Genomic DNA, 13,172 nt, shown 5'->3' on the forward strand with positions numbered 1-13,172 from the left:
AAATTATAGTCATTATATCTACTGTATAACATTAACATTTAAATCTAGCTGTTTCATCAATAATAAGAAAGTATATTGCAAAAGCTATTAGTTATTAACAGATTTGTTTGCTGTGGATGGCTTACATTTCATTGCTGATTATGTAACTAATAGCAGCAATGACTCAAAAAATCCCCAACAAAACCAGACAGGCTGCTCACTCATGTTGGTTACATTTAAAAAAAAATCTAATAGCTGCTTTTAAATAGACTATTATGTCAATCAGTTTAGCAGAATTTACAGCTATATGTACAGGTAACTGCATATTAGGTGCTTTAAATCAGAGGTACACAAACTTTAGGGGCTAGAAATTACATAATACCAAACCATTATATTCAAATGAAAGTTGCCAAGGTTCCTCTTATTTACGCTTCAATATATAAAAATAAATAGTTCAAAGTTCTAGTTCAGTAAAACTTATAGTACAATGAGAAACAATCCAATTACATGTATAATAGCGTTCAGTGCCTAATACAGCTGTTCAGTGACCTCTTATGTGATACATGAAGCTGGTTCTGATTTTTCGAAAGTTTTTCCAAATGCCACCCCCTTATTTTTTCCTTGTCTCATATATGGCATGGTGGGCCCAATCAAGGGTCATTAAAATTATTTTTAAGATTAGTATTTACTGATGTGGTTATGGTGTTTACCAGGGATAAGCGGGTAAATTTGTTGTTAGTCGACAAGGACTGAGGAAAGCTACCATCAAGATCACACACAAAAATGTATCAAATCACAGGGGTTTTGTCGAATTCTTTCACTTACATCTCTCTTTGCTCTTTACTTTTATATTTATCATTGAAAGGTATTTTGATCATTTTGGCTATAAGTCTGACTGCTGCTCTGAAAGGCCAGAAATATGCAGACACCTGATCATTCACATCCATTTGTGCTTGTTATACATCTTTAAAACTCACCTTGTACACAGGGACAGTGGAGGGAAATTCATATTTTAAAGCATACAAAAACATTCTAGACAATAGTGTGCCTTTAACAGCATTCAAGTGTGATGCCCAGATGTTGATTTACATTCAGCTATACAGTGTATATACACAAAGTGATTGTTATATCATTAATGGCCAATTTTAAAACAATGTATTACATATAATACACAATTCCCAATACTTCAAGATCTCTTTTTATGAGGAAAAATACCTAATATTGGAAAGTATTAGGTTTCTAATGAACCATTTTTCACTCCCGATTTCTGAACAATAAATTAGATTGGTTATTCTGAATTTGAATTAACTTGGATTGTACTGTTATTCAAAGTTTCATTGTTTGAACATAGAGCTATCAGCAGCTGGGCTCATCTGGGTCACAGTCCTCAGTAGAGCAGATATTTTAAGCTAGTTTAGTTACATCATGACAAACACAGCCTAGCTGACCAAGAGGATGGTGCTGTTATAATAGCTGTGTTTATATTTATATGCCTGGTCATACTACATATTAAACATAGAATTACATTACAATACAGTTAATTACTTTGATAAGTCTTTTTTGTGACATTTTTTCTCCTTGCTATAGATGATGGAACAGGGTAAGGTGAAGACTTACGAGTCGATCCAGCGCCTGCTGAACGAGACCAGCCAGCTGAAACAGGCCATGAGTCCAGCAGAGCGCCTCAAACTCTTCCCACGCCGCAACTCTAGCCTGCGTGTGCCACAGCCCAAACTGAGCTCAGTCACACACACACTACAGGAGGAGACAGAAGACGACATCCAGGACACTCGCCTGTAGCCCAAGGCAATCAGACACAACAGAGACTCTGTCTTTATGAGCTCCTGCTAAGCATGGGACTTCTCAGGTCCTGAACCCTATCGTCTCATTTTACACACTCATTCTGAAACGCATCTTTTTTTTTTAGCATGTGCGCTGATGATCTGGAATATGATTGTGGTACAATAATATCTTTTTTTTTTTAATACTGTATATATACAAAAATATAATTTAAGGTACTTTCATAACAGGAGACAATGGGACCAGAAAATGAGCATTCCACTGTAAAAAGTAAAAAAAAAACAAAAAAGAAAAAAAAGAAAAAAAACAACAAAAAAAAAACGGTCCAACGTTTTTCCTCTTGGTGGCCTTCAGACATCATGTTTTCAGAACAAACTGTTGTAAATCTTATTTATTAAATTGTCAGTCCACAAGCTTGTTTCTGTAAAAGTACTGCAAAATGTGCTTTTGTAAAACTCACAGGCAGCAACTTTTATTTGTTACATTTAGGAATTTTATTTAACTACTAAAAAATTAGGCCTGTAATGAAATGCAACATTCCATTACCAACCAAAGGTTTGAGATTGATGCTAATTGTATAAAGAAAATAAACATGACATTTTTTTTCCAAGAGATTTTTATGAACTGTCATTTTCTAAATGTATCACAATATCTGATCTTAGCTTTAATTCAAGGCAACACACCACACAGGTGCATCTCAATAAATTAGAATAGCATTAAAAAGTTGATTTATTTTAGTAATTTAATACAAAAAGTGCAACTCATATTATATAGATTCATCACACACAGACTGATATTTTTCAATTGTGTTTTTTTCTTTTTCTTTTGATGATTTTGGCTCACATTTAACAAAAACCCACCAATTCAATATTTAAAAAAAATGTAATACTTCTGGAAAGTATGTTCATTTACTGTGTATGTACTTAATACTTGGTAGAAGCTCCTTTTGCTTTAATTACTGCCTCAATTCAGCGTGGCATGGAGTTCATCAGTCTGTGGCACTGCTGAGGTGGTACGGAAGCCCAGGGTTCTTTGCCAGTGGTCTTCAGCTCATTTGCATTTTTTGGTCTCTTGTTTCTCATTTTCCTCTTGACAAAGATTCTCTATGGGGTTCAGGTCTGGTGATTTTGCTGGCCAGTTAAGCACACCAACGCCATGGTCATTTAACCAACTTTTGGTGCTTTTGGCAGTGTGGGCAGGTGCCAAATCCTGCTGGAAAATAAAATCAGCATCTCCATAAAGCTGGTCAGCAGAGGGAAGCATGAAGTGCTCTAAAACCTCCTGCTAGACGGCTGTGCTGATCTTGGACTTGATAAAACACAGTGGACCAACACCAGCAGAAGACACGACTCTCCAAACCACCAGTGACTGTGCAAACTTGGATTCTGTGCCTCTCCTCTCGTTTTCCAGACTCTGGAACCTTGATTTCCAAATGAAATGCAAAATTTTCTTTCCTTTCATCTGAAAAGACGACTTTGGCCCACTGAGCAACAGTCCAACAGTTTTGTCCTTTGCCCAGGTAAAGACACCTCTGACGTCTCTGGTTCAGAAGCTGTTTGACACAAGGAATGAGTCAGTTGTAGCCGATGGATACGTCTGTGCTTTAAGGCTCTTTAAACACTGACTCCAGCTGCAGTCCACTCTTTGTGAATCTCCTTACATTTACATTTACGGCATTTGGCAGACGCCCTTATCCAGAGCTACTTACAACTGAGCAGGGGGTGGTCTTAGGGCTTTTTGCTCAAGGGCCCAGCAGTGGCAGCTTGGTGATGGTGGGATTTGAACCTGTGACCTTCTGATCCAAAGTCAAATGCCTTAACCACTGAGCTACCACCTCCTTCAAACTCTTGAATGGCTTGAATGGGCAATTCTTGAAAAGTTTCACCTTTTCTACCACATTTTTTCCTTCCATTCCACTTTTCATGAATGTGCTTGGATACAGCACTCTGTGAACAGCAGCTTCTTTAGCGATGACCTTTTGTCTCTTACCCTCCATATGCAGGGGGTCAATGATCATCTTCTGGACAACTGTCAAGTCAGCAGTCCCCCCCCCCCATGACTGTGGAGCCTGAACCAGACTGAGACACCATTTAAAGGCTCAGGAAACCTTTGCAGGTGTTTGGAGTTAATGAGCTGATTAGTGCGACACCACCAGTCTCCAATATTGAACTTTTTCACAATCTTCTCATTTTCAGATATACTGAATTTTCGGTTTTCATTAGTTGTAAGCCAAAATCATCAAAATTAAAAGAAATAAACACTTGAAATACATCAGTCTGTGTGATGAATCTATATAATATACGAGTTTCACTTTTTGTATTGAATTACTAAAACAAATCAACTTTTCAATGCTATTCTAATTTATTGAGATGCACCTGTATAATTGAGATGCACCTGTATAATGGTGTCTAAACCACTGTCACTGACCAATGACTTCCAGGCTATTTTTAGTTTCTTCTGAGAAGTGAGTTTCAAAAGATTGACAGCAAAAATAGTGAATTTAACATGAAATAAATGAAACATGACATCACTGTTAGCGTCCAGTGACACTGCTGTAGTCTCCCGAAGTAAATGTAAAGGTGTAAAGTGCTTATAGGCATCACTAAAGCAAATATAATGTTTTAGTTTTTATGGTCATCAATATTTAAAAAGGACATAGACTTTATGCAGGTAAATGCTCCATTGCATACATTTAAGTTCTTCACTGCCTAGCTAGACAGAAAAGGCAGCTGGGATGTACAGGGGGCTTTACAGTGAGGAAAAACATATGATATGATGGATATGGTGGCATGCAGTGCTTCATTGGTGGAACATGTTTTTGATAGTATGTGGTCATGTTCACTTTTGTTTTTAATTCAGAGTACATTTTCACCTGGATCAGTAACACTGGATTATAGTATGTGTGGGTGTATGGTAAAATAAAATCAATAACTGGCCATAATGATTAGAGTAACAGTGCATTTTTAATCGCTGTGCTCAGAGGAAACAGGACATTTCTGTGAACCTCATCAGACACCTATCTCACAATTCAACATCAGTGGTTGACTATAATCTTCTGTACATATGAACAATGGTGACTGTTAAAATAATACTTGATTATCCGAAGTGTTAGAGAAGAACAGATCTAAAATTAATGACACTTTAAAATTCAGCAGTGGCTTCTGCACAAGGGTCAAAGTTTAAGCAAGTCCTGACTCAGCACACATTCCATGGGCAACAAAAACAACTCATTATGGCTTAACAGACAAAAGAGCGGACTTGTGTCGCGATGACGTTACTTATTGCCACATTCAGTTCACTTTGAAACAAGTGAAAAAAATCTACCAAAATGTAATATTAGAAACACTATGTACAAGGTTTTTTTTCCTTTCTTTTTTTTTTAAGCTCTTCAGTATACAAGCGCATCACCACATCTACTATATTTATATATAACATTTAAGTTCCGATTCTTTATTTACACATATTTGGTAAAACCCTGATTAATTTGAACAATATGTAGAACCAATCTTGCAACTATTTAGACATAAAATACTTATCTGAAAATACTTATTGGCAAAAAAACAAGACTGGGTTTTTCCTTTAATCACCTAAAAGCTCACAAAGCACTTCATTAATCAGCCTTCCTAGGCTAATTCCCTTCCCTTCTCATTTTTTTTATTATTTTATTTTATTTGATACTTTAACATTGAAATATAATAAAACTATGGTCCCAAAGTACACAAGGTAATATATAGTGTAACAAGTATGGACAACATTCATTATAAATACTAAAAAGCTGTCAGTAACACACTTTGGAGGAAGTTTACAGAGTAGGGATATAGGATTGGAAACGGGAGTCTATTCACGTTTATTGTAGTTTTTGTGGAAGTCGGAGTTAAGGATCCAGATTTCCTCTTCTGGTTGCTTGTTTCTGTTTTTGGGTTGTGTCTGCCTTGTTCTGCTGCTCATGTGGGCTCTGCTGCTGTGCGTTTGGGAGAGACGGATGCTGCTGCTGCTGCTGCTGATAGTGGGGGTGAAGGTATTGGGGGGTCGGGAGCTGCTGGCAGTTTGCTGATGCCCTTTGCTGCTAGGGACTGGCAGCTGAGATTTGGGCCTGGCCACTCGACGTGGAGAGGTGTGCACATTTTCTGAACGACTGCTGTTAACCTGTCAACGATCCATAAATCATCCGTTAAATGCGACAAGATTCATGCACAGAATGATGACTTACAGCAAATACACTATATTGCCAAAAGTATTTTAGGTCACCTGACCTTTCCTGCTATATTTGGTTATTTTTCAAACCGTTACCACAAAGCTGGAGGAACTCAATTGTACAGGACCTCTTTAGATGGGCAATTATAAAAATTCACATTCACTTGAACTTGGGAACCCAAACCTGTTCCAGTATAGCAATGCCCCTGTGGCACAAGGTGAGCTTCTTGAAGATCTGGTGTACATGCTTTGGCGAGGAAGATCTTGAGTGGCCTGCTATAGATCTCTGATCTCATCCCTACTGAACACCTTTGAAATGAATTGGAACAGTGACTGCACCCCAAGCCTCCTCACCTCACCTACATCAGTACCTGCTTTTCATAATAACCTTGTGGTTGATGAACATAAATATCCATAAGATCACTCCAAAATCTAGTGGAACAGCTGCCCAGGAGAGTGGAGGGAATTATACAAGCAAATTAGGCCTGAATGTGGAATGCAATGCTCAAAAATCACATACCAAACTTATGTCCAGGTGACCCAATACTTTTGGCAATATAGTGTATAATCAGATTATTTCAGTGGTATCTGTAATGTGTTTTAATGTGAATAAATCACCAGGTTAATGTAATTTAATTGTCAAAATTGGCACATATGAAAGTTCCTTAATCTACAGGTTCCTAAAGTTCCTTAATCTTAATCTCCTCAAATATATTGTATCTGGCAAATGCCACTTTAAAAATGTAGGTTGGATTTCAGAACCGCCTTCTTTTAGGATTCCTCCTACGTCATACTACAGCAACCTCTGTTTCGTCATTTCTCAAATTAGTGCATGTGCAAACTGAATTGTGAACCTTCTGGTTGTGTAATATGCTATTGTTGAAGCTGCCACTCCTAATATATTTCTAACCTAATCATTCAAGAAGGCTTTCAAATCTACAGAAGAACATGGCATTGCTACATTGCACTGTACATTGTTGTGTGAGTTAGATTATTGCTGCCTTTCCTCACAATTGCTTTATCTTTCATCTACAATGCGATAAATACTTTATGGAAAAGTATCAAAAAGAGAAGCCTGCAGACTATAGCGCTACTCGGTTCTCAAAGTGTAAAGCGCGGCCCTCTAGCGGGGAATAAAGATATGACAGGCGGGGTGCAGTAAACGACAGGATTGGAATATTTTTTGTTCTATTCATTAATCTTCATTAATGCTTTTCTCTATTAAAAGAAAGTTAATACACACAAAGCAACCACAAACAAACAATTAGTTCATTAATGTGTGTAAATTCGGTTTATGTTCTGTAAGGTGGAACCACTGTGTGAAAGTAACGGGTAACTGACAGCAAGTTGACTGCAGCAGCCCAATAAACACACTTTAACATAGGCACAACGCACTAGCTGAAATGGTGTACTTGTTGTTCTTGACTTGTACATCATTGTTGCCAAATGCATTTACTATTTGGCAAAGTGACAGTAAGGCGAGGTAATAACACAACTACACTTTTATTTTCTCAATATTTTTGTAACTATTTAATGTTATTGATTCAGAACTTGATACTTCAAAAAAATAAGACATTTATAAACAAAGTATTTAATTACCATTTTTGTGGGGTGACGGACGACAGGCGGGGCTTAAAAATCCACCCCCCCCCTTTTAAGTAGGGAATGGCAGAAAAACTGAGACTCACTGGTCTAGCAAATATATTGAAGTGTTAGCATATCTGTAATCATTTAATCAGCCATTATACAGTATGAGGCTACGTGGCCTTTAATTTTTATTTTATTTTTTGTGTGTGTGCCTTTTTTTCTTGCACATGATGCACTTTATGTGGCTAAGACAACTTACTTTAGTCCTTAGCTCTGTGTTCTGTTATGTAGCTCTGTGTTCTGTTATGTAGCTCTGTGTTCTGTTATGTAGCTCTGTGTTCTCTTATGTAGCTCTGTGTTCTCTTATGTAGCTCTGTGTTCTCTTATGTAGCTCTGTGTTCTCTTATGTAGCTCTGTGTTCTCTTATGTAGCTCTGTGTTCTCTTATGTAGCTCTGTGTTCTCTTATGTAGCTCTGTGTTCTCTTATGTAGCTCTGTGTTCTCTTATGTAGCTCTGTGTTCTCTTATGTAGCTCTGTGTTCTCTTATGTAGCATCAGGGTTCTGGGGAAACGTTGTCTAATTTCAATGTGTACTGAGACACTTATATGTGGTTGAAATGACATTACAAGCTTCGTGACTTGATATCCATTATATCCTTATATCCAACTGCCACATTTTGAACCATTAATGCCTGACCTTATTGATTTTGCAGGATAATATGAAATAGGATCCCTTGATAAGCATGCTCACAAATAAACTTATGAAGAGTTCATTTGTTAGCAGATGACCTGAATCTGCAGTGTTAGATCAGACAATGATCTGTTCTTCTTGGTGAGTCACGCTGGTGTTACCTGCTGCACTGGATGTTTACTGCTGTCCAAACTAATGTCTTCTCTGCTGACTTGGAGTCCAGTATGGCTCTGCTCCACTTTTCTCTGATGAGTGTCTCGACTTGAGCCAGGGAGCATAATGAAGTCCTCTTGGGACACAGCAATCTGCAGCAGAAGCAAAGAATACATCTTTAATAGATATACAGATTAGAGGGATTTGTGGTATTCCACAGTGCTACAGTGTTACAACCCCCCCATCCAAAACTCCTACGATGTTAACCGTTGTTACAGTTCTTTTGTACAAATAAAGCATTTTGGTCAACACTGCAGCAATTGGAGAAATTATGCAACAACAATCCACAGTTCACTGGAAACAACAGGATACAGACTTGAAGCTATTTGTACTGAATGCAGTATTAAATTACTTTGCTTATATCTGGCTCAGATTTGCTGGAGCACATAGTCTGTAGTTCCCGGATCAGGTCGCTCTCATCATCAGAGTAGAAAGTGAGACCAGTCGAACCCCCAGCAGTGACTCTGTAATAACACATTTAAAACTAACATAGGCTCATAACAATAAACAACAGAAAAGGCTTCCATAATAGTGGCATGTCAATGTGTGAACAGTGCCCTCTGCTGTGTCACCAGCAGAACAACAAACCTGGGATGATTGGCATTTGTTATTAGTTTAACATCTAAATTGGACACAGGGCCTGAAGAAAAAAGATAGAAATGTGTATGAATATGTATTGATTCTCACTAAAGTCATACTCAGTTTTGAAAAATAACCATAATATGGCAGAACACCTGAAAGGGCTGACAACAGATTATCCCTGACCTTCTTGCAAAGAGGTGTTCGAGCCTATTCCAGATGTAGGAGTTGATTTTTTTCTTGGACTGGTGTTGGATCGTCTCCACACAGCGCTATCACACCCTTTCCTCCCACCTTTCCTGTAGGAGTAGCTTATGGAGGAGAGTGGAAAACATCCACCTCGAAACTCTGGCAAGAGCTGGTTGATCTCTGAACATTTAAACACAAAAAGGTGCAACTGTAAAATTATTGGAGTGCATGAACACTCCACTGCGTGCGTGTTCTTGTGAATAATGTGGTCCTGTGCAGCTATTCAACAGGCTTATATCATGCTGCAAATGAACAGAATTATTTATAGAAAATGAGTTTGAGTAAAATTACATATAAGACTCTCTAATGTGAAATGTTATTGCTAAGTACAACTGGCAACTGTACTATACATTTATAAATGGTGTGCAATGTCAAGATTAAACAGTCAAATTTGCTTTTTCAATGAAATGCAATATTACAAAAATATTCTTTATGTTCATAATAACTTGTGCTTTAATAACGTATAGCTATTCATCAACAATTGGATGCTAGGACAAAAAAAATTCTAATATGTTGGAAATTTTGCATTTGGTTTAGCCTACAAAAACACACAGCTTGACTAAAAAATTGCTAAGTGATTTACATGTTATCATAGAGGACAGTGCAGCACATGAAGCCTATAACTGTGTGTATCCGCATCCCAAAGTGTGTAAGAACTGCACCCAGTGTGTGTGTTACTGCACAATGGCGTTTTAATACTGCACCTGATCTGTCTAGTGGGCAGCAGTGAAGCACGGCTTTATTCAGGACAATACTGAGAGCTGCTCGCACTACCGCCCTCTGCCCTGGACTTAGGCCTTTGTTGCTAGGAGACCGTTGCTGCAAAGGAGAGTGCTTGGCTGTTACCCTAGTGATGATAGCATCCTCAATGCGTGGGACCACCAACACATTCCACAGACGTGCCAACCACCTGCGAGGTAGCACAAACAACGGAACAGAGTCCGAAGGCCATCATGGACATGGAAATGGGACCTCAATGGCCTTGAGGAAGTATGCAAGAAAGATGCACTCACTTCGGTATGGCATGTCTCTGTTCTGGCAGGACTGGGCATGAGAGAAAAACATAAGGGCCGAGCAGGGCCTCAGGGGTTCCTAGGCGAGAAAGGCAGCTGTTGAGCTGCTGCCAGACTGAACACACCCAGGACAGTGTTCTGTGCACCGGTTCCTCAGGAGTCCAGGGTTGGCCCTGAAACTGCAACCAGCACAAAAATTACAAAATTGACAAAAGTCAAAAGAAAGATATAGATGCTAAAATGTAACTGAATTAGTCTGCTGTATTATTGCCACTTCCGCTTAATTTCTTTTTTTACTTATAGTAGAACACAGTACAGCTGTTCTTCCTTCCTGATTAAATATAATAGTTCTTCATAGTGGCCAGAATGTGCAGTGGATGCAAATACCAACTAAAACTCACAGAACAACAATTAGGAAAATGTGGATTGACCTTGTGGAGAAGCTTTCTGCGGAGGTGGCGTCCCAGCATGCTGCTGAGGGGCTCGGCGTCCCAGCGTAGTTGTACCCAGCGGAAGTGCTGCTGCAGTCGCAACTCAGCACCCTGCAGCCGTGGCTTGGCCAGTGTGCCAATTAGAAAACTGTTCTCTTGGAAGTAGTACAGTCTGTCCACACCTAAAGGCCAAATGTCAGCAAGTCAAAAGGGTTTTACATAAAGATTAAAAGGTTATACTGAATGTATTCTATGATGATCACAAATAGTCAAACATGCTTTTTTTTTTTTTTTGGAATCCCTTTGCTGTACTGCCTCACTTGGAGCATGCCTTCCTAACATTCACTAGAACAGTATTCCAGAGGTAAATAAAGTGCTTGTTCTAGATTACTACTCCAGGAGAACAAGAGGATATGTTGGAGCTAAATGATTAATAAGCGATGAAATTAAATTAAACAAGAGTACATCTGATTTCATTTTTTACATATTTAAAAGTACATTTTATAAACTGTTGTTGCTACACATTCAATATGAAACAAAACATGGGCAAATAACAGAATCAAAGAAGTGTTTTATCTCATTCCATTGCATTTCCACACTTTGCTTTTACTTAGCTACCAGTTGCACTACATGTCCATGACAAGAAGTTTGAGGTTCTCACTGTGGTTAAGAGAGAGGGAGTAGAGTGAGCCGCGGTTCTCCAAAGCCTCACACAGATTCTCCAGGATGTGGCTAAGGGAGTGAGCTCTCTCCAGCCCTTCAAGCACCACCACCACACACCGACTTACAGCAGCCTCATGAACACACACTAGGAACCCTGGCATGACACAATACAACACAAAAGTATTTTGGGTTGATTATATAGTGACTAGTATAATAATTAAAAAATTAAGCAGAATTATAAAAAAAACAAAGTCATACCACAGTTGATGAAGGTCTCCAGCAGCTGATCTTTAGACAGACCCTCCTCTATCTCCACACGGATTACATCACAGTCTATTCCAATGGCCTCCTGTCTGTGCTGAGTAGCATGCACACATACAAACAAAAAAACAAACAAACTGAATAAAAGATTGAAGTAACGGAACGAGTGCAGATGTTCCTAGACAAACTGAAACAGTACTGTACAGTAAAATAACGAACATACTATTATGCCACGTATTAAAATGCTGAACAGTCCCAATTGACCTAAATTTTTTTGTATCAATTGGTTTAAAAGAAAAGTTGACTTTAACAGAGGGATCCATTAATTAGTCTGATGGCTTATGTTTTAGCCACAAAGGCTGTTGACTTCAATGTGGCACAATATCTAAAGTGAAATGTATTTAGATATATTGGGGGAAAAAAACTATCTGTAAAAAGTGCAGGAAAAACAGTGGTCTGAGGCATACCCTGAGATAACTGTGATGGTTGCAGATTAGTGTAATATGTGAAGAAACACTGAAGAGCAACTGTTCTTGATTTACATGTCAATGAAAGACATGACTGGACTGTCATTTTGAACGGTAAAGTGCCTAAAGAAGCCTGTACAAAACACCTTATAACCACAGCAAATTCATACATTGAGCTTTATTTATAATCTTGTGCTAGAAAGACATACAAACCCTTATCAAGTCATTATTTCATTAATATTCTTCGTCTTACCTTGATTTGGTGAGAAATCTGGTTAGCGATGTACTCCTGAAAACTTCCCTCCAGGCCATGGAAAATGACATTACGATACTGTTCAACCTTAACAGAAGGCAGGGGGGAGGGCAAACAAAAAAATTTGTTGAGTAATTTACTAAATCAACATGTTTCCTTAGCCTGTACTAGTCTTTGGCAGGGGTTGCATAATGCTGTGCATGAGATGGGCACCCCGTATCTATAAACATGACCCCTGGCCTAAGATAAGAAACGGTTTCTACCGAATCCTATTTTGTATGCAGCGTACCAGGCGCACATAATTCTGCAGCAGCGGGAGTGGGATCAATGAGTCAAAGGTCATCTCATCCAGAGCACACTCTGACAGCCCTGATAAAAAGAGAAGAGAAAGGCAAAAGCTGTAAATTCAAGGATCTGCAAGGATTGCATGTGCAAGTCTGATGAAACACTTGACTAGACTGCCTTAAAGCGCTTTTAAACAAGATAGAACATTATGGAGTCTGGGTGCTATAAATACATGGCTAGGGATAAGATTTCGTACACAGTAATAATGTCTTCTATTAGGGAAGTGTTTTGGTTGCATCTTTTATAAGATTTGAATTCTTTATAGATGCTTTATTTTATGATGCTTGGAAACAGACAAATATCTGAATATGATATTGTACATTTTAATTCTTTTTTTTTTTTTTTTTTTTCCTTTTGATTTATTTATTTTCTTATTTTTTATTTCAGACCTCGTACATATCTGAACCATAAGGGGTTATGAGTTAAAATCTGCCTTTTTTAGATTTGA

The 13,172-nt window shown here is 38.3% G+C and overlaps 2 protein-coding genes across 2 annotated transcripts in view; one reads left to right on the forward strand and one right to left on the reverse strand.

Moving 5' to 3' along the window:
• The window catches only part of cftr (CF transmembrane conductance regulator), a 37,438-nt gene extending 34,973 nt beyond the window's left edge, over positions 1-2,465 (forward strand). The window contains exon 27 of the mRNA XM_083552021.1: positions 1,567-2,465. Within this exon, the coding sequence (XP_083408147.1) occupies positions 1,567-1,779 (213 nt within the window). The 3' untranslated portion in view covers positions 1,780-2,465. The remainder of the gene's footprint in view (positions 1-1,566) is intronic.
• Positions 2,466-4,723: 2,258 nt separating this feature from the next.
• cttnbp2 (cortactin binding protein 2) overlaps positions 4,724-13,172 on the reverse strand; it is a 45,769-nt gene continuing 37,320 nt past the window's right edge. The window contains exons 12-23 of the mRNA XM_083553214.1: positions 12,669-12,748; positions 12,380-12,466; positions 11,657-11,756; positions 11,397-11,552; positions 10,736-10,917; positions 10,305-10,483; positions 9,996-10,201; positions 9,229-9,411; positions 9,052-9,103; positions 8,816-8,927; positions 8,412-8,555; positions 4,724-5,925 (exon numbers count right to left, since the gene is read on the reverse strand). Coding sequence (XP_083409340.1) covers positions 5,617-5,925; positions 8,412-8,555; positions 8,816-8,927; positions 9,052-9,103; positions 9,229-9,411; positions 9,996-10,201; positions 10,305-10,483; positions 10,736-10,917; positions 11,397-11,552; positions 11,657-11,756; positions 12,380-12,466; positions 12,669-12,748 — 1,790 coding nt within the window. The 3' untranslated portion in view covers positions 4,724-5,616. The remainder of the gene's footprint in view (positions 5,926-8,411; positions 8,556-8,815; positions 8,928-9,051; positions 9,104-9,228; positions 9,412-9,995; positions 10,202-10,304; positions 10,484-10,735; positions 10,918-11,396; positions 11,553-11,656; positions 11,757-12,379; positions 12,467-12,668; positions 12,749-13,172) is intronic.

Source organism: Silurus aristotelis, assembly GCF_946808225.1.
Source record: "Silurus aristotelis genome assembly, chromosome: 10".
In the NCBI taxonomy this organism is placed as follows: Eukaryota; Metazoa; Chordata; class Actinopteri; order Siluriformes; family Siluridae; genus Silurus; species Silurus aristotelis.